A 21457-nucleotide genomic window follows, 5' to 3' on the forward strand; every position below is an offset into this window, starting at 1 on the left:
TTTTTTCTAAAACTTCTTGGTCTCCCTAAGCCTCTCAGAGTACCAGGACCCATGGTTTCTCAGCCCACAGTAGAGTCCACCCACAGGGAAGAAAGAAAGCCACTGCCCCTCCTGGAGATGCTCTATCCTAGTCTGTGATGCTCAAACTTACCTGGTGAGCAGGTTTTGCCATCAGGCATCAGGTTGATACCCGTGGGGCAGGTACAGCTGAAGCCATTCGGATTTGGGGACCGGAGACACAAATGACTGCAGCCTCCATTCTCCCTGGCACATGGTGTGGACACTGGGAAGGGATGGGGAGGGGGTGGTCAATGGGGAGGTCTACAGCAAAGGAAGGCCAATGAGAAGCCACTTAGGGTCCAGGGCTGCTCACCTGGGGGCCGCCGACGGTGGAAGACGTGGATGTCCATAAGGTTCTCCAAGTTCTCCTGCAGGGTCTCCCGGTCTAGCCCCGTCAGTCGATCAGCACTCTGTATACTCTTGGTCTGCCAGTCAGTCCAATAGATGCGCTCTCCATACAGGGTCAGCCCAAAAGGGTGGGGGAGCTGGCTTCCGATCAGCACCTGCCAGGGCCCCAGCACTTGTGTCATCCCCCAGCAAGGTCCAAGAGTACAGAATAGTGGTCAAAATGGAGCCACACCCACATGTGGAGTCAGGATACGGTTCTCCCACTACCACCTGCTGTGCAACCCTGAGCAAGAACTAGTTATAAAATCTCTCTGAACTTCAGTTTGCCAATCTGTGATGTGACCATGACATCTATAATATGATACAACCTGGCTCCAAGGGTTGTGTGATGACAGTAAAAGATCATGTATGAGTTACATAATCTCAAAGTACCTCTGCACCAGTTACTTTTTAATTACAAAAGGAAAAACAGCAACTTCACACTGGACACCACCTTAACCAATCACCTTACTCACACCAAGTTAATATCACAGTAGAGGGAACAAGCTGACATCTGTGCCTGCTGATGAGACGTGCTGGCAGGACATGACTTTATTTAATGTAGCACCTTTGCCTCAAAAACAATCTGAATCCAATCATAAGGAAACAGTGGATAGATTTAGGGACATTCTACAAAATAATTGGCATTTACTTTTTGAAAATACAAAGGTCAAGAAAGACATAGAAAGGATTTATTTCCTTGACAGCATAGGTTAAATAATTATTAGGAAGTGTTCCAGATTAGAGGTTAAAGAGACATGACTACTAAACACAACTGTGATCTGGGATTGGATCCTGGCCTAAGAAAGAAAAAAGGAAAAGAAAAAGACTATAAAGGACATTATTGGGACAGTTGGTAGTGAGTTGAATATGGATCATGAATTAGATAGCAATATTGTATCAATGTTAAATTTCCTGATTTTGATCCCTGCACTGTGGTTACTTAGGATAATGTCCTTGTTCTTAGGAAATTGAAATATTTTGGGGTCAAGGACAGGATGTCTTCAATTTAATCTCCGATGGTTCAGAAAAATTATAATAATGCACATGTGTAGATAGAGAATGATACAACAATTTGACAGTTCTTACAACTTTAGTTTAAGTTTGAAATTATGCCAATAAACAATAACAAAAACAAAGAGCGATCATGTGTCCAGCAGACAACTGGTGCTTAAACAGCGTTAGTTGTCATGGTTAGTAGGAAGATCTGTGCATCACAATCTACAAAAGTCCCAAGTTTCCTTTCGTCATCAGGCAACAATCCCCCACCCACCCTCCTTGGCTCTGGAGGGTAGCCACAGTCTCAAAGGAACAGCACACACCTCACACTCGTCCCATCACACCTGAGTCCTCCTAGCTGCCAACCTGGGAGTGCTGCCTGGAGGCTGTCAGGGTTGTGGTAAGATGTCTTCACACCACCCTTACCTTCCTCTTGCTGCCATCCAGACCGGCAAATTCAATCGTCTTCATGCCAGCATCTGCCCAGTAAAGCCTCTGAGACCCATAGTCAATGGCTAATCCATTAGGCCAGGTCAGATTGGAAGAGATGATGACCTGGCGACTTGAGGCATCCATGCCAGCTCGTTCAATTTTGGGGCTTGCACCCCAGTCAGTCCAATACATGTACCTGGGCACAGGAAAGGAAGGTCTTAGAACCCTTCTGATTAATATTCCTTTGGGACTCAGGGTGCCTAAAGTATCACTAGGTGCCCCAGCCTCCTGCCTCAGCTCCCAGCCTCATCCTGGGCTCAAAGCTGTCTCCAAAACTCTTGTATATTCTATCACTATCCAAAGGTTCCTCAGGGTTTTAATAAAGGCAGAGCTCAATGGCTCAAGGAGTGTTCAGCAAATGAGGCCTATTTAGGGCTAAAGAAAAAGAGGAAGTAAGAATGGGGTATAAGAAATGTTTCCTTGACTGGATGGGATAAATAATTATGGTATACAAATTTAATGGAATTCTATGTAACCATGAAGAACAAGATAGCTCTGTATTATCAAATGGAAAGATATCCAAGATATATAGTTAAGTGAAAAAAAAAAAAAGAAAAACAAGTTATAAAACAGTATGCCATTGCTGTAGAACCAAAACCACCACCACCAACAACAAATATACATATGCATGTAAAAGAAAACCTAGAAAAATATTCTAAACTGTTAACTGTTAGCAATAGTTATTGCTGGAGACTATAAGGAATCTTCATTTCTACAGATTTATTTACTTATTTGTTTTTGGTTGGTTTATTTACGAGTTCCTTTGTAAGCAGGCCAAAAACAAAAACAAAAAAAAGATGAAAAACTTAAAAGGGAAACAGAGTTTGTCACTGCCTTCTGTGGTTTCTGTAGCTGCCTTTGCTGCCTTGGTGTTGCCCATAAGATCTGGCCACTCTCGCTAACCTCTAGACTTCCCTTTATTTATTTTTATTTTTATTTTTTTTAAGGATTTTTATTTATTTATTCATAGAGAAAGAGAGGGGCAGAGACACAGGCAGAGAGAGAAGCAGCTCCACACAGGGAGCCCAATGCGGGACTCGATCCCATGTCTCCAGGATCACACCCCGGGCCGCAGGCAGCGCTAAACCACTGCGCCACCGGGGCTACCCTAGACTTCCCTTTAAAGATCAAATCTGTGGGATGGGTGGAGCTGGTCCGAAAGGAACAGGTGCTCACCCGCCCATGGGTTCCACCACGATATCCCGGGGACGATCAAGGTTCTCCCAGATGAGAACTGTCCTCATGCTGCCATCTGTGTTAGCTACTTCAATCCGGTCTGTACCTACCAAGAAGTAAGGGGCAAAGATATTAACTCTATACCTGGTCATTCACCCTACTACCTTCCACTCCCGGTACAGAGCCTGACATGCAGTAGATGATTAAGAAATATTTTACGACAGATGCATAACAAGTATGAGTTAACTGAATTTGGAAAAGATGATGCTGCAAGTCCAAGGACCACACTTTGAGTAGCTCTGGTGTAAGGCATTCTTCTTGCCTCCCATACTCACCTGGCTCATAGAAAATGCCTGTTTTATTAAGACAGTGATGGAAAGACAAGGCATAGTTTCCTTCTCTGAAATACCTCAAAACATTCTTGAGCACCAGCTACACAGCAGCAATAGCTGCCATTTGATTGGCGAATGCCAAACCCTCAGATATGAGCGTATAGCTCCAGCTCTGCAGCAGCCCCACCACTTCTGACCTACCAAGAACTTTCAGCCAAGACAAGTAGTCTAGAGAGGCATTGGGCCCCTTCTCCCTGAGGCTAGAATTTTAATAAGAGGAATCCCACAGAGCCGGCCATATCAGCCTTGTACATACCTGCATCTGTCCAGTATAACTTGTTGGTGACCCAATCAATGGCTAGGCCTGCCGGACTCTCCAAACTGGTATCTACTACCACCTAGACAGAAAGCAAAGCTGTTGTCACCAACTGGACCTGTGCCTCAGCTCTGGGGTGCAACTGTACCAATTTTCAAGGTTGCCAAAGGTATGGGAAGCCTTTACCCAGGAGACGGTGGATTCCTCCCCTTACTCTCTGCCCTCCCTCAATGGCCCCTACCTCCTGTCCTGTTCCATCCCACTTGGCCCTGCTGATGGTGTCACTGCTGACATCTGTCCAGTACACGTGGTCATCCCGGGAGTCCCAGTCAAGGGCCACAGCACTGCGCACGTCAGCCAGTGGGATGACATCGTCGGACAGGTCCTCTGTGTCGAAGCTGATTCGACGGATGTCCATCCTTCGGGCAAAAAGCAGGAACTTGTCAAGACCTGATCAAAGGCCGAAAGGGGTCTTCTTTTAATGCTCTAAATCCAATCACAGTGACAGACACAGACGCTCACCTGTGTGACATCTGGTTCAATCACACTTCCTGGAATCAGGTGCCCTATGTCCCCCTACTCTTCACACCTCAGGCCCCCTGTGAGCAATGGGCGGCCCCCAAGCTGACAGACACAAACTTTAGGATCAATAGACTCTCCCCAGGGCCCAGAAGCACATCCTGTATAAGCAACTGTCAGCTTCATCTCCTTTTCTCTCCTCTTTGCTTAGCCTCTTTGGGTGTGCTGGCTGGATGGCCATCAACCCCCACCCGAGCCTGCTCACTTCTGCATCTGCTTCAGGGCTGCTGCTGCTCCACTCAGTCACCTATATCCCCTTCTCTTGCTCTTCCATTTATAGCTTTAGCCAACAGTGATGGTTTATTGAACACTTACTCCTTGCCCAGCACTGAGCTCTGGGCTCTTCTCACCTTGTCTCCTTTCTTCTCATAGCAACTCTTTGTGAGTCACATTATTCTTATTCTCATTATCTAGATTAGCCACCCACGGCTACCAGAGATGTGATAACTTGCCCTAGCTACAGAGCACCAGACCTGGGACTTGAACTCAGGTCTGGGAGCTCCAGAGAAGGAGTTTTGGCCACCCACCTACACACTTCTCCCTGCTGGCTCTTCTCTGTCTCTTGACCCATTCTGATCTATTTCCCAGTATGTATTTCTGCCTGGAAAAGCACTTCCTGCCTCACTTCACCAAGTGTCTTCTTTTAAGATCCGGGAAATTCTTAAGGGGGAGCTCCTGGGGAAACATCTTGTACCTCACTGAGACAAGATGGACAAGGCTGGGTACTTATGAGAATGCAAGGAAGGTAGGCTCTCAATCAACATGTGTTGAATGAATAGCCCTTGTTCATCTGAATAGCTTTCCTAAACTCACTCTCTTTGGAAGGGACCCAGATCCCAAGAGAAATTTGGTTTTAACAGGGATAAGAGGGGCAGTGGGGACACAACAATAAATAAGACCAGCTGCTGATGTGTGAGGAATTACCCTAGCCCCTTGCTGGTCATGTCATACTCCTGGATCACTCCTCTCTGGACTATTCTTAGAAAAAGTCACCTGCGACTCTGAGCTAGACAGGGCCATTCTCTCAAGGCAATGACCCTGCAGGAGCTCAAAGGAAGCCAAAATAGCAGGTCAGGAGCAACCAGGGAACCCCATTATCTCCCACTCACTAGACACATATTCATCCAGGGTCACCATAAATACAGAGCATCACCAGAGGTCCTAATCTTGGCTCTCTGATTTAAGAGGTGAAAGAAGTCTTTAAAAAGGTGAGGCTAAAGGTAAAGAGATAGAAACCCCTGCTTTCTAGAAGGGCCTGGCACCCTCTAGCTGCCTATAGATCCTATGTGGCGAAATGGTACACCAGCCTGGTTGTAGGTATTCACACTCGACTGGGTGGTACTCCTGAGCCCTCACTGAGCCCTCATCCTCCTTTGATGTAGGAGCCACCAGCCTCTTATGTTCTTCCTCTTGAGGGGCTATGTGAGGAGTCTGGCTCTTTCCCCATGACAGACAATCCCTTGAATTCCTATCTCTTGTTCCTTCCACCCACCATCACAAGGCACGTCCATTGAGGCAGGTGCCCCAGACCCACTTACTCTGAGCACAGGCGTGGCTGCTGATCTTGCGGAAGCCAGTGGGGCAGGCACAGGTATAGTTCTGGCCACTGGGCAGACACAGGTGGGTACAGCCTCCATTGTTGTTCCCACAGCGGTTCTTCCCTGTTTAAAGAGCCCAGGGCAAAGGGGTCAGGAAAGACCAAATGTTGGCAGAGGCCATCCCAAGGCAGGGAGTAGGGGATTAGCTAGAGTGAGAGCTCTCTGGAACTGAGGAGCTATGTCTGATTGTTTTTTTATATCTGCCCCAGATGCAAACACAGTGAACACCTGACAGAAGAGATGAATGAGATGGGGACAGTGAAGCACATTTTCCTGAGTCTCGATGTTGTACCCTAAATGTCCAGCAGAGGGAGAAATTGGACCGTTAACAGTGCCAACCACAAATTTCCCTGCCAGAAACAATGGCAGCTGTGACAGGTGCAGGGAAGGTTCTCAGAGGCACCAAAAGTTTACCAGGTGGGTAGTTTCTCACCTGCAGGCTGGCGCTGGGGGTGCAAGGTGTGGATGTCCATAGGGAAATGGAGTTTGTTGCGAATGATCTCCTGGTTCTTGCCGGTAAATTTGTTAGCACTATTGATGCTCTTGGTGTGCCAGTCTGTCCAGTATAGGCTGTCTTCAAACACAGTGATGGCAAAGGGATGGGGGAGGCCTAGGGAAAGTCCAGAAGGACTTAAGTCCAGACACAGTCTGCCATGGGCTCTGGGCCCAGGCCGGGCAACTGCACAAATCTCACCCTCTGCCAAGGCTCCTAGGGGCTGGGATTGGGAAAGAAGGATGAGAGATGAAGAAGAGTAGAGAAAGGGCCTCACCCTGGCTAATGACAGCCTTGCGGTGACTTCCGTCCAGATTGGCCCTCTCGATGACATGGTGTTTAGCATCTACCCAGTACATACGATGCCCAGCATAGTCAATGGTGAGGCCATTGGGCCAGAAGAGATGAGTGTCAGCGATGATACGGCGTCCAGAGCCATCCATGCTGGAGGCCTCAATGCGGGGGGTATTGCCCCAATCTGTCCAGTAAATGGTACTAGAAAGGGACAAGAGGAAATTTAGAGACAGGCAGCAGAAGCCAGATAGTAACAGGGATAATAATCAGACTGGGGTCTTTCATTCATTTAACCCAGGGGACTCCAACTTATAGAAGACACATTCTGTGTAGTCCACAGAGTATCTTCTAAATGTTTGAATTTAAATGTCTCTAGCAGGGCATTTATTTTTTGAACAATTTTTTTTTTTTTTTTACAGAGTACCTGCAGGGCTCTCTCTTAAGGATTAGGAGTATAGCAGTGAATGAAATAGACAAAAATCCCAACCCTTGTGGCAGAATTTATTTTCTAATAGTAAAAATTATTATTAATTTTTATTCATTAGTTCAACCCTACAAACTAATAATAAAAATACTAAGCATCTGCACTGATTTAATGTGTATTATGACATTTATTTATTTATTTATTTAAAATGGATTATTTATCTGTTTGTTTGTTTGTTTGAGATAAAGAGATAGTGAAAGAGAGAGATATATAAGCAGGAGGCAGAGGGAAAGGGAGAAGCAGACTCCCTGCCGAGCAAGGAGCCCGATATGGGGCTCAATCCCAGGACCCTGGAATCATGACCTGAGCCAAAGGCAGATGCTTAACTGACTGAGCCACCCAGGCACCTTTTATTATGCCATTTAAAATGCATCTCATTGGGCAGCCCCGGTGGCACAGTGGTTTAATGCCACCTGCAGCCCGGGGTGTGATCCTGGAAACCCAGGATCGAGTCCCACATCGGGCTTCCTGCATGGAGCCTGCTTCTCCCTCTGCCTGTGTCTCTGCCTCTCTCTTCGCTGTCTCTGAATGAATAAATAAATAAATCTTTAAAAAAATAATAAAATAAAATAAAATAAAATGCATCTCATTTTGGGTGGGTGAAATGTGTGAAGGAGGTCAAAAGGTACAAACTTCTAGATATATGAGTCATAGAGATGTAATGTATGGCATGGTGACAACAGTTAATCACACTGTATTGCATTATTTGAAAGTTGCTAAGAGAGTAGATTTTAAAAGTTCTCATCACAAGAAAAATTCTTGTAATGTATGCTGATGGATGTTAACAAGACTTATTGTAATCATTTTGCAATATACATAAATATTGAATCATGTTGTACATCTGTAACTAAATAAGGTTATATGTCAATTATACCTCCATTTTCAAAAATGAGTCTCATCTTCACATGGCTATGAGGTAGGTATTTATTTTTTATCACCAATTATATGTGAGTAAACAGAGGCAGATACAGACTGACCCAAGGCCACACAGCCAATTACTGCAGAGCCAGGACTTAAATCCAGGTGTGTCTGAGTACAAAGCCCATACTATTAATGCCACACTGTGAAGAGGCCCCCCAAGAAGGTCTGGCCTGGGAACTGTCCTTAGAGGTTGCAAGAGGGGTTTGGGAGCTTGAGATCCAACTCACTTACCCCTCCATGGGGTGCAAGGCAATAGCCCGGGGCTTCTCAAGGTTTTGCCATAGCAGCACCTTCCGATGGGCCCCATCCAGGTTGGCCACCTCAATTCTTGATGTCCCTGAGTCAGTCCAATAGAGTTTGTCATGGACCCAATCCACAGCCAGGCCCCCTGATAGAAAGATGCAACAGGAAAGTGTCAGGGATTCACCCAGGGCTCCTCTGTGCCAATTTAACAAGAGCAAAATCTTACACAAACATTTGGGTCAGGTGCCGTTCTAACCATGTTAGGTATACTAACTCACTTAATCATCACAACAACTCTGTGAGCTAGATACTAGGATCTCCATGAAGATAAAGACATTGAAGCACAGAGAAGTTGAGTAACTGTCCAAGGTCAAGGCTTCACTCAGCCAACGATATTCCACTTCCTGAAACCTGACTTCCTGACTCACACTAGGGTTCCCTGCCACACTGGCTCGGGTTTGCAAACTGTAGCTTAGAGTTTTATAAAGGTACTTCAGAAGTTCCATTAGTATGTGAGTTAAACGTGCTTGATACCAAATCCCAACCCACTTCACTGGTTTGTAGAATGGCCTGAGATTACAGAATGAGCTCTTGTTTTTTTTTCAATCTGTAAATATTTGGATGTATCTATCTGGGTAGAGGAGAATATTCTTTTTTTTTTTATGTATTTATGATAGTCACACAGAGAGAGAGAGAGAGAGAGAGAGGCAGAGTCATAGGCAGAGGGAGAAGCAGGCTCCATGCACCGGGAGCCTGACGTGGGATTCGATCCCGGGTCTCCAGGATCGCGCCCTGGGCCAAAGGCAGGTGCCAAACCGCTGCGCCACCCAGGGATCCCGAGGAGAATATTCTTAATACTGAGCAATCAAAACAAAGTTCTGAACTGAACCAAATGCTAAGACTTGCAGCAAATTGTAACTGTTGTCCATACATCTCTGATTTCAAATGATCACGTTCATTAAAATATCTCATTATTATTGAGCCTAATAACGACCAGATGTCATAAACCTGAACCCATCAAATTAATGTTTTCTCTATTAGAATTCCAACCAAGATTTCACTGAAGAAAAAGATGTTCTGCTGCCCAAGTCAGGCAAGTCACTTGATAGGCAAGTCACTATCCTGTTCCTTCCATGGTTGCTTTGCACATGATGTGGGCCTATCCTTCCCCAAACCAGGGCCTCATTCCCTACCTGGGCTCTCGAGCCCTGTAGACACAACCTCCTCCACATTGCTGCCATTGAGGTTGGCACGGAGGATCCGGTCCAGGGTGACGTCTGACCAGAAGACAAGCTCGCGCCGGTGGTGGAAATCCAGGGCAATGGCGTTCTCCAGATTGTTGAGCAACAACGTGTACTCAGAGCGGTGCGGCAGCACCTGCCGGATGTCGATGCGATTGGCGAATAGTAGCACAGGCTCCGGCCCTGGGATGTGGCACAGAAATGGGGCCCCCACTGGGCTCCAGAGCTGCCCCTGACATCCATCAGCATGCACCCCAAGCTCCTCAGCTGACAAATGGGGCCCCTTGCCCATTAGGGCATGTCCAGAGCTGCTGGCATCAGTATTGGAAAAGTGGCAGCCTCCAAAGTATACTCTCCCACCCACCCCACCCCAGCAGTTTTTCTTGGGGCCCAGAATGCAACTCACAGCTCTATTTTACTGAGATGAAAACTCTCCCTACCTCTCAGCAAATCCACAAGTACTCTCCATTCTCAGCCCTCTGCCCACCCAGCCGGACACGAACGGCCCTTACCCAGAGCCTTGCAGCTGCGCCGGTCAGGCCGGAGCTCGTAGCCTGCTTCACACCAGCACTGGAAGGCCCCTTCGCTGTTGGTGCAGCCCTGGCTGCAATACCCCTCTTCTGCACATTCATTCACATCTGGGAGGACCCGGCAGGGTCAGGAGATCTCGGTTCTGCCATCCTCCCCACCCCAACTTCCAGGCTGACTAGTTGTATCCCGGCCAACACACCCATCTTTTCTCTAGGCCTAGTGGGAAAATTATGTAACAAGTGGTTAAGAGCTTCAAGGTCATGGAGACCCACGCTAGAATCCCAACTCTGCTCTCACCAGCTCTGTGACCATCAGTAAGTTACTTAGCCTCTCTGGGCTTCGGTTTCCCCCTCTGTGAAACAGAAGGGACAATCCCCTACCTCCTATGGTGATGATGACATGAGGTCAATGCCCGACCCAGAGGAAACATAGCTGCCTGTCTGCTGTCCCTACCCAACTCCAAAGCAGGCCTGAGCTCACCTTGGCACATGTGCCCATCCTCGGTGAGCCGATAGCCTGTGTGGCAGGTACACTGCACCGCCCCCCGCACCATCTGGCACTTCTGGGCGCAGCCACCGTTGTTAACATTGCAGTTCTCCTCACCCGTCCGGGGCCCTGTGCCAGCCAAGCCAGAGATGGGAGTTGAGCCCAGAATCCTCCCCCAGACAGCCAAGTTGGCATTCCACCTGGACCCCGAAGAACAGCTCTGGAGGCTGTGAGAATCCCCAGGGAGGCTTCTCTTTGAACCACATGGGTGGGGTTCAGCCACAGACCATGGGTTAGGCCCGCCCACTGGGGACACTCACGGCAGTTCTGCTGTGGGCTTTCGTCACTGTTGTCTCCACAGTCGTTAACTCCATTGCACAGCTTCCTCTGCCCAATGCAGCGCCCGTTCCAGCACAGGAACTGATCTGAGGCACACTGGGGGCTTCCTGGACAGGGTGGGAGGCAAGCAAGGAGGGAGGGAGAGGCAGGTCACAGCAGAGCAGGGCTTGGGTCAACAAAAGGATGGGAGCCTGTCATTTTCTAGGGTGAGCTGGAGACAGATGAGACTCAAGGTGGGAGGGTCAGGGTCCTGGGCAGGAAGCAGCTCAGACAGGGCTGGCTGAATGTCTGCGCTCGTTCACTCCCCAGGACACCACAGCGGGATAGTGAGGGACGTGGGACAGAATGAGAGAGTGCATCTGTGTGTCCTGTGCCCAGTGGCATGGCTAGGGCAGTGAGGGCTGTCAGCCACAGAGAACAATCCTCGCTCATTAGGCCAGAGCAACGGGTGGGCTGTCTGCGTAGGAGTCAGAACGTGAGAGGCTGCTGATGTTGTGTTCCAGGCTGTAAGGCTGTGCAGGTTAACAGATGCACCTGGATTTGACACTGGTAACTGAGAAGGGCAGGAATAATCCAGGCCGTGGGCAAGATCTGGCTAAGCATCCCTGTAGCCCAGCTGGAATGGCAGCAGTGACATCCTCTTTCCATTCCTGTCCTCCAACCCAACCACAGGCTCAGGGGCCTGGGGTACCCCCGGGAGGCTCTACCTGTGTTCTCACAGTTCTCTTCATCACTGTTGTCTGCACAGTCATCCTCCCCATCACAGCGCCAGGACAGGCGGACGCAGCGACCTGACCGACAGCGGAACTGTTCTGCTGTACACATGGAGGTGGCTGGGCAAAGCAAAGGCCTAATGAAAGGCTGGCCCTGTTTTGGCCCAAGGTTCCACCCTGCTGCCCCAAACTGCATTTCATGCCAGCATCTGTGCCACTCTCCTGGTCGCAGTTGTTCCAAATGGCATCATTGTGAAAATCAGAAAAAGGCAACTTTTCCTCAAGACGCCTTCCTGCCATCCTTGAGAAAACTGCCACAACAAATATACAAATCTGTATGATTATAGAATATGTAGGTCCGCTATATGACTGGAATCCCTTTAGACGTACCACCTCTATGTCCTGCCCAACCTACACCACTGTCCACAATAGTCCTGTCCCATCTGTCTTTATCAATGGCGGCCTTTTTTGGCTCTACGAGCCCTTTCCCTATTTCCGGCACAGCCCTTTGGCATTGTCTCCACTTACTGCAATTGCGCTCATCAGATTGGTCATCACAGTCCGCGTCGCCATCACAGCGCCAGCCTGCATTGATGCACAGGCCACTGTCACACATGAACTCCCCCGAGCGGCAGGGCTGGTGGGACGCTGGGGAAACAGGCAGGCTCCTGTCTTGAGCCAGTCCCTGGACACAGTGTCCAGGGCAGACCCGAAACTCTAGCCCCAGCACCCGGTTCCTCCATCTCTGCCCAACAGGGAGCAGGGAATCTGGAAACTCCTCCCCTGAGCTCCTGCCCCAGCTGGCACCTGTGCCTTACCACCCTAGGAGTTCCTTGGGGCCTGGCCTCCCTCCCTCCTCCTCCACCCTGCTGGCCAGACCACTCACAGCAGTCGGACTCGTCTGACCAGTCTCCGCAGTCATCATCACCATCACAGTGGTAGATATCGAGGATGCAGCGGCCGTAGGCACACTGGAACTCCTCCAGGTTGCAGGGAGGCGCTGGCACTGCTGAGGCTGGAAGGCAGACAGGGGTAGGGAGGGGCATATACTCAGGCTTGGACAGAGAAGAGAGGCCCTGACTCCTCCAAGGGGTAGGATGTTCAGGCAAGGAAAGCAGGCTTCATTGGGGTCGACCCTGATGGACTGGTGCTGGTGGACCAAAATGAGCCGCCCCTCCGCACCTGGGGAACAGCCCTCTGCACCTGGGGAACGTGCTTGCACCCTAGCTCAACCTCAGAGGTGCGGTTTTCCACCCTCCTGGCCCACTGCGTATGCACCCTGCAGCCCGGCCCTTGGCCCCTGGGATGCAGCCCTCTGCCCCAGCCCAGCCCACCAGCCTCGGTTCTGGGGCCACTCACGACAGCTCTCCTCGTCAGAGCCATCTTTGCAGTCGGTGTCGCCGTCACAGTACCAGTGCTCGGCGATGCAGCTTCCGTCACTGCAGCGGAATTCCTTGTCAGAGCACTTGCGCATGTCTGGGGGACGCAATGGGACAGCGATCCTGCAGGAGCCCCACAGGCCGCCCTCCTTTCATCGTGCCCAACGCCCACCCTCCCTGCCCCTGTGGGTCTGACCCAGTCCCTGCCAGACATCACAGACCTGGTGCAGACTGTGGAGGGGGTCACTGGAGCCCTGGAAAGACTGGGCCTGGGGCTCCTGTCCCGTGGTTCCCTGAGGTCTGCACTGCCCTGCCCCTCGGCCTTCCTTCAGCTGCTCTCTATCCAGGCAGTTCACAGTGCAGCTGTGCTAGAGCTGTTGCTGCCCATTCTCCCTGAGGCCAGGGCACCAGTAGCCATTCCACCCCCCACCTCCAGAGCTCCACTCACCACACTGCTCATCACTGTTGTCACCGCAGTCATTGTCCCCGTCGCAGTGCCATAGGCTCCGGATGCAGTAGCCGTTCTGGCAGGGGAACTCATCCTCCTCACACTCCCGGGGGGCTGTGGGCACAGAGCAGTCAGGCTGCTGCAGGCCCAACAGAAAGCCCCATGGAACAGGGAAGTCGGGCTACTCCAACACTGCCCGGAGGAATCTGAAGCAGGGGGCCATCTCTTGGGTTCATCTAACCAAGAGGGGAGGTGAAAGGAGGGACAAAGAGCTGAAGACCCTAGAGTTGACGTGGGCCTGGGGCATCATTTTCTGATTGAAAATCCCTTCCCAGCAGAGCCTGATGGAGCCCGCCTGGCGCCACCAGCACTCACGACAGTCCTGCTCATCTGAGTCATCCTCACAGTCGTTGTCGCCATCACACACCCAGGAGCGGCGGATGCACTTGCCATTGTCACAGTGAAAGTCAAGAGGAGAACAGGTGGGCAGCACTGGGTCCCGGAAGAAGAAGGCAATGGGGAATCAGTCTGGTACACTTACTGAGACAGCCTTACCTGGGCTGGAAACCCTTTGCCAACACCTTTTATCCCACGTCTCCCCATGTGAACTACAGTCCTCCCTCGCAGGCTCCCATGCCTGCCCACAGGGCAGCACAGCCTAAGGAACCCAAAACGACTAAAGAAAGCAGAGATAGAAACATGAGCAAGAAAAAGAGGTATACTATTTTTTTCTTTTTCTCCTGTTAAATGATGATGAACACATCTGGGCTCCATTTCCAGTTCTAGAATTCATTACTTATCACACTGAGCAAGTCAGTTACCATCTCTGAGCCATAGGTTCTCTGACTGTACAATGGGAGTAATTATACTTGGCTCACAGTGGTCTTTAGAGATAATGCACATGAAAGTGAGCCATTTATCATCACGATTAGCTGAACCGGTCAGGGTTAACAAGGTCCAGGTTGTAGCTTCATCTTATTAGACTAATTAGCCACCCTCAGACATAGGTGCTATGCAGGTTGCACCCCTAAACCCAGACAACTGGCTCAGCAGTGACCGGTGTATAGATCCGAGGCAGGGTGCCCTGGCCTGTTGTGCATATATTAGGGGAAAGCAAGATTTAAAGAGAATATAAGATTTCTTACAAAGTTTATATTATTTAAAAAAAGATATGATTACACAGAATACCAGCATTAAAAACACAGAAATAATCTGCATCTACATATAGTATGCACATTAAAAAATGCACAAATATGCAGGACAAATATACAAACATATATTCACATAAATACAGAGAGATCTATGTAAAGAGAATGCCTATAGTTTTCAAGGGTGTTTTCCTCCATACTTGTCACAGTTTGTTTTAATTGGTCATATCTGCATGAAAATAGAGGAAATACAAGAGGATTGGAGCCATATATATTGTGAAGAAACCACCCATCAGTTAGCATCTATCACCCTCACAGGAGTCCAATGCGCTGAGTCTGGCTCAGCCAGTGCACAGGACACCCTCAGACCCTCATCCCCGGGTCCCACTGCCGGAAGTGTGTAGGAGGGGAGGAGGGGACTTACTACATCCATCCTCATCGCTGTGGTCCCCGCAGTCATTGTCCCCATCACACTGCCACTGTGCAGGGATGCAGGTACACTCGCCGAGGGCGCTCACCGCACACGTGAAGTGGCTCCGACCACAAGCACACTCAGGGCTGCTGGCTAGGCCTGGGCAGAGGGGAAAGGAAGCAGTGAGGGCCCAGCTCCTACCCAACCAAAGCCCATTCCAGACAGTAAAGTAGAGGAGCCTAGTCTAGGGGCACATTTTCACCCAGGAGACCATGCAATCATGCCTTCCCCTTCTCCCAAGGCACAAATGGTCAAGAAGATAATCTGTGACTCTGGATTCATAAGCAGTAGGTACTTGCTCTAGGACTGGGCTTTTTGGTCCATACCCCCAAGACACCAGAGATAAGTGATGCTACTCCAAGAGTTGATGCTCTTGGGGAAAAGGAGTAATGAGACAGAAAGGGTGATGCAGAGAGAAACTCAATACCCTTCCCTCCAAAGCAGCTTGAGATATGGATGCTTTTGCCTCTAGCCACAACGAGGCCCTTGGTTGTTAGGTAGGGAGGGCAAAAAATAGTGGAATTAAAATGCTGGAGCCCCTTTTGGGATAAGGAATCCAGACAGGAGAGCGGGAAGCAGCACAGGCTGTTGTGAGTCTCCCGGTCAGAACCCACCTTTGAGGAGGGTGATCAGGAGAAGCAGGGCCCCAGGCTGAGGGGACTAGGCTGCCTCAGGGCAGAGTGACTGGGAGCAGTCAGAAGCTTCCCGCCTGTGGGACAGACTACAGCCCAGAGAAGGATGGCAGGAGCAGCCCCTCCCCCAGCCTCAGCAGCAAGCAGCTGGGCTTCCCTATTGAGCAAGGAGCTATCTGCCTGGCCAAGTCCCATGACCGGCTGCTGTGCCCCCTCCCCAGCGTGCCCAGCAGGATGCCCTGGGATGGCGTGTGAATGGCTCAGTGCCCCTGCTCCAGCCTCAGCTGGAACAAAGGGTCAGTCTCTCCCCCTCCTTGCAGTCATCTAACCCGCTGGGCTGCTGCAGCTGGGAAAGAAGGGTACCACCACTCATTGCTCATCTCTACCCCTTGCTTTCTTCTCCCCTTCCTCCCCTTAGCTGGGCCCTGCCCTCAGGCTGGGCTGGAATAGGGAAGGAATTAGGGCCCAGAATGAAAGGCTATACTGCTCTCTGCTCCAAAAACCAGGAGAGAGGGCTGGAGTCTGTCCCTCTCCACTCTAACCCCCAAAGGTAAGTGTGAGCATAGGGCATGGATAGATGGATAGATGGATGGATGGATGGATGGATGGATGGATGGCCAGCATTTAAGATCAGTGAACTACTAAAACTATGGGCAAAATGTACATTTCTGGAGTAAAGGACCACAGATGTCACCAGATCCTCAACAGGGACCTCTCATTCCCCATTCCACAAGCTAAGGGAATCAGCTGCCCTAGAAAAGATGCTGGATCTCCTGTGGACACCAAAGGAATCCTTTTGAGAGGTGCAGCATCTCTATACTTTAAGAGGAAGGCTTTACTCCAAGCCCAGGGCTCCTGTCTGTCCAGGTCTCTCTGCAAGTGCAGGACAGAGTATTCTCCACCAGGGAAGCACTGAAGACCCGGCTGCCGCTGCCCCAGCCCCAGCCCCAGCCCCAGCCCCAGCCCCAGCCCCAGCCCCAGCCTCTTGGGTCAATTCTGAGAGCACTGAGGAGGGAAGGGGCTTTTTTCACACAGACCCTGAGCAACTTTTGTATTGTGACCGGCTCATCACAGCTCTAGGCACTACTTTAAGGAACTCTGGCTGGATGAAACAGCAAAGACTAAGGATTCCAAAGGACTCCATTCGGTGGGCTTCCCAACATGCAGATCCCCTTCACAGGGAGGAATGGTGAAGAGGAAAGATAAGACTAACTCAGTGATTCTCAAAGAGAGATGGTTTCTCCCCCAGGACGGTATTTGGCAAATGTGTGGAGACCTTTCTGGTTGTGGAGACTGGCGGTACTTCTGGCGTCTAATGGGTAGAAGCCAGGGACACTGCCAGATATCCTATACTGTACAGGGCAGGCCCCCCCAACAAAGAAATGCTCCAGCCCCAGATGTCCATGGTTGAGAAAACAGCAGGGAGCAGGAGCTACACCAGCGTGAAACGTACGGTAAAGGGGGTGACAGCACCAGAGAGGAAGAATTGGGGGCTTGGGGAAGCAGGAGAGGAAAAAGCACCAGACCTGGAGCAGACAGACTGAGTGCCACCGACCAGCGGCGTGACCCCGTACAAGTCGCTTAGCTCCCTGAGCCTCCGCTTCCTCATTTGTGAAAAGCCACAAGGACTGGACAAGAAGATAAATGTGGACGAAGCTAACCTCGGGCCCTGGCACACCGAAGATGCTCAATCAATGCAGGATGGGGGTGTGGATGGCTGCAGATGCAGGGGTTAAATTTTCCCCAAACGCCTTGATTTTAAGAACCCGAGCACCAGGATTAGGAGAGTAAGAATAGCAGTATTGTGGTGCTGCGTGCAAGTTAAAAAGAATACCGAAGGTGGAAGGAGCCTTCAGTTTTAGGTTGATTTTTTCTTGTAGGCCCCACCCCCGCCCTTGGCTGCATGATAAAAGAAGTCCTGATTTCCCCTAGCAGATCTCAGGAACAAAGCATTCCATCGGGTGGGCATGAGTTAGTTGCAGGCGGCTGAAGAGTCCCGACTTCCTGCGTGTCAGAGAAACACATGAAGGTCAGGCAGCCACATCAGGCAAACCCTGGGCCTGGGCCTTCTTATGGTAAACAGACACGTAATGCCCTGAAAAGCCAGCTCTTGGTACAACTGCTGCCTCCTCTGGGATTCCCAGAGGTGAAATTCTGCGTTTTCAAGCAAGTCCTGGCTGTGATCAGAAAGGACAGCTTTTAACCCTTTTGAATAAAAAGAGTAAAGAAAGGAACTGGATGAGTGCAGGTGGCATGCACAGTCTTCACTCTGGAAAGCGTTAAGTTAGAGTATTCAGTTATGCTCTTGGCCTTGAAAGCTATTTCTCAGTCATGCTCCCTCTTCAGCCTCCACGGACTTGGGCCTTTTGACCTAAAGCAATTCAATGAAGAGATCTCCCCCCAAAGTGTTCCCTACCCTTGGTAGGCAAGTCATCCGGTTTTGGGGATACATGTGAATGGGCTCATAGGGTATTCCTGAGAGGTTAACCAAAATCCCACTACTTAATACCTCACTTCCCTTGCCTCGGCCACCTTACCAATTCTTCATGGCTTTCTTTTGAAGAAAAGAAGAGAAACATCCATTTGGTATACCATATATAGTGGAACACTATAGTAAAGAGCATAGATTCTGGAGTCGGAGAGACTGGACTTCAAGTCCTAGTTCTACCACCAACTCCACAACTTTGAGCAAGTTGATTAAGGTCTCTGAACCTCAGTTTCCTCATCCATAAAATGGGACTCCATGTAAACAGCTTAGCACAGGACTGGTATATGGCAAAAGTTTTATAACAACACAACCATCATTTACTGAGTATGTACTTACCAGGTGCCCTTCAAATACTTTTCTAAGTGCTTTTCTGATGCTACATCCTTGAAAGCTCTCAACAACCCTGGGAGGTGACATTGCTATTACTGTCACCACTTTACACTTAAAGAGATTGAGGCACAGAGAGGTGAAGTCTGTTGACAGGTCACACAGGTACTAAGGATTGAAGCCAGCATTCACACCCAGGCAGATTGATCCCAGAGCCTCTTCCCTTAATCACTTCATTACACTGCCTCCCAATAAGCTGCATTGCTTTTATGAGAATTTCCAAAACTCTTGAGATCAAAAAAGGGAATTTACCACACTGAGACTTCTGGATCCCTCTCCTTTATGCATTCTCGATTAGCAAATACACACTGTGTTTATAGATCTCAAGTAGTGACCTCTCCTGCTTACTGCTCAGACTAAAGACCAATGTCTCTTGCCCTAAGGTAAAGAAAGTAATGAAGCAGGGACAGTCTGTAGCCCCAGCCTTTTGAACCAGGGCCTCCATGTTTTGTTGATCCAGAAGGGAACAGGGCTTCTGACAACAAATAGTAATATTTTGCAGTTACTCTTTAGAGGGTTTTTTTTTTTAAGAATTTATTTATTTATTTATTTATTTATTTATTTATTTATTTATTTATTTGAGAAAGAGCACAGAGGGAAAGTGAGAAAAAGAAGCAGACTCTGCTGAGTAGAGAGCTCCATGGGGGGGCTCAATCTCAAGACCTTGAGATCATGACCTGAGCCAAACAAAGGCAGACACCCAACTGACTGAGCCACTCAGGCACCCCTGCTCTTTTTAGAGTTCACAGGCTACTTTTACATGCATATTTGCATTCACCTTTAATCATTACAATAACCTAAGTAGTTACTGCAGTCCCCACTCCATGGGTAAGGTCATCCGCTTTGGCCAAGGTCATGGGGTAAATAGGAAGAGCCAGGATGACAGCCGCATTCTGACCCTAACACCAGTATTCTCCTAATGTGATCTCACAATCTGGACCTGCAACAAGCTTCTCAGATGACACTGATGCACACTTAAGGTTAGAGAGGCACTGCTCTCCACCATCCCATAGAACACTCTGCTGGAGGGAGGGGATACACCAGTCACTTAGAGGCCCAAGGTAGACAGGAACTGTACACAGCTACAGAGCAGCTTTTTCAGGTTGAACCAGAAATGAGAAGGCTTAAGGAGTGTCCTGTGAATGCTGGGATAGGACGGCTACCAGTGGGGAAAGGATTACAATGGAAAGGGAGGAACGAACCATCACTCACTCATATCAGGCAAGAGTTCTTGCAACATACCAAAGCTCTCCTCTCTCCTCCTGCCCACTGGTGGCCATGGTGAGGATATAAACCTTATTTCATGAGGACAAATTATGTGAAATGAAATCAGCTTAATCCAGGCCAATCAAGAGACCAATCTACTGATTTCAGCTGCTTGGGCAGCCTATGCAGTCCGTGTCTCTCTTTTTTTTTTTTTTTTTTTTTTAATTTTTATTTATTTATGACAGTCACACAGAGAGAGAGAGAGAGAGGCAGAGACACAGGCAGAGGGAGAAGCAGGCTCCATGCACCGGGAGCCCGACGTGGGATTCGATCCCGGGTCTCCAGGATCGCGCCCTGGGCCAAAGGCAGGCGCCAAACCACTGCGCCACCCAGGGTTCCCGCAGTCCGTGTCTCTCACTGAAAGGGATGCCCATGGAGCAAGACAAAACTGACATAACTAAAAGGAGTGGCAGCAAGGAGCCACTTGGAAATGGATTTCACCTTAACCACAAGATATCTGGAATTAGGGGAACCCTGGGCACCTATAAACACCCCTGTTTCAAAGGACAGAGCTTGGGGATCTCTGGGTGGTTCAGCGGTTTGGTGCCTGCCTTCGGCCCAGGGCGTGACCCTGGAGTCTGGGGATCGAGTCCCACGTCGGGCTCCTTGCATGGAGCCTGCTTCTCCCTCTGCCTGTGTCTCTGTGTCTCTCATGAATAAATGAATGAAATTTATTTAAAAAAAAAAATCAAAGGACAGAGCTTGCTTAGAAAACATCAGAACCAACACCAAAAAAGTAAATGGTTGGCAGAGGAGGCCAGGAAGTGCACCCTTTTCTGAGGCTGCCCCATCTGGGCCTACGTGGTCCCAGATGAATTGAAAGCCCCTGGTCCATGCTCCAGAGGCCCCCTTGTGCCTCCTCTTGTGGTAGCATTTAGCCTGCTATGGGATCACTGTTCACTTAACAGACTATAAGCCTCCTGGCAGCTGGAACTATATGACACAGAGTTTTGTCTTTGTATTCACAGTGCACAGTTCAATGCTTGGTGTGTAGTAGTTGATCAATACGAGTTTATAAAATGAGTGAGTGATACATTGAGCTAGAGTCTTGTGCGAGTTGGAATCAAAGGAAAAATGAAGCCCAGAATATCAGAAATAAAAGTAATTATTTCCTACCTAATCTGTATCAAAGAAAACAGGAATCTTCTTTGTAAGGTGGTGTCCTAGTCCTATCCAGTTCAAGATCACCCCCTTCTCCTACAAGAGTTCCTTTCTATCACTGTATGGTCAGGCTGTAGTACTGGCATGCTATGATTCTACTTATTTCTATCCCTAAATACCTAGAGGCCAGCTTTACCTGGTTTGAAAATCTACCTGGTGAAATATTCTAGTGGGCTGCCTCAGTAATGGGCAGCTTTAGACACATGATTACTGGTCCCATCAAGTTCAGCCCTTTCTTACCACTCATTTTTTTAAAAGATTTTATTTATTTATTAGAGGGAGAAAAAGAGAGAGTGCATGAGTAAGGGGGAGAGGAAGAAGCAGGCTCCCCACTGAGCAGAGAGCTCTACATGGGGCTCAGTCCCAGGACCCTGGTATCATGACCTAAGCCA

The 21457-nt window shown here is 49.2% G+C and overlaps 1 protein-coding gene across 1 annotated transcript in view; it reads right to left on the minus strand.

Annotated features, from left to right (window-relative positions):
- The window catches only part of LRP4 (LDL receptor related protein 4), a 52382-nt gene that overhangs the window by 22901 nt on the left and 8024 nt on the right, over nt 1-21457 (minus strand). Inside the window, exons 2-22 of the mRNA XM_072758872.1 lie at nt 15084-15230; nt 13887-14003; nt 13512-13625; nt 13044-13160; nt 12571-12699; nt 12213-12332; nt 11679-11804; nt 10953-11078; nt 10627-10761; nt 10128-10253; nt 9568-9798; nt 8363-8519; nt 6710-6927; nt 6373-6549; nt 5880-6002; nt 4004-4212; nt 3763-3844; nt 3115-3220; nt 1873-2074; nt 374-563; nt 152-283 (exon numbers count right to left, since the gene is read on the minus strand). Of these exons, the coding sequence (XP_072614973.1) occupies nt 152-283; nt 374-563; nt 1873-2074; nt 3115-3220; nt 3763-3844; nt 4004-4212; nt 5880-6002; nt 6373-6549; nt 6710-6927; nt 8363-8519; nt 9568-9798; nt 10128-10253; nt 10627-10761; nt 10953-11078; nt 11679-11804; nt 12213-12332; nt 12571-12699; nt 13044-13160; nt 13512-13625; nt 13887-14003; nt 15084-15230 (3084 nt within the window). The remainder of the gene's footprint in view (nt 1-151; nt 284-373; nt 564-1872; nt 2075-3114; nt 3221-3762; nt 3845-4003; nt 4213-5879; nt 6003-6372; nt 6550-6709; nt 6928-8362; nt 8520-9567; nt 9799-10127; nt 10254-10626; nt 10762-10952; nt 11079-11678; nt 11805-12212; nt 12333-12570; nt 12700-13043; nt 13161-13511; nt 13626-13886; nt 14004-15083; nt 15231-21457) is intronic.

The sequence above is a fragment of the Vulpes vulpes genome, chromosome 5 (assembly GCF_048418805.1).
Source record: "Vulpes vulpes isolate BD-2025 chromosome 5, VulVul3, whole genome shotgun sequence".
NCBI lineage: Eukaryota > Metazoa > Chordata > Mammalia > Carnivora > Canidae > Vulpes > Vulpes vulpes.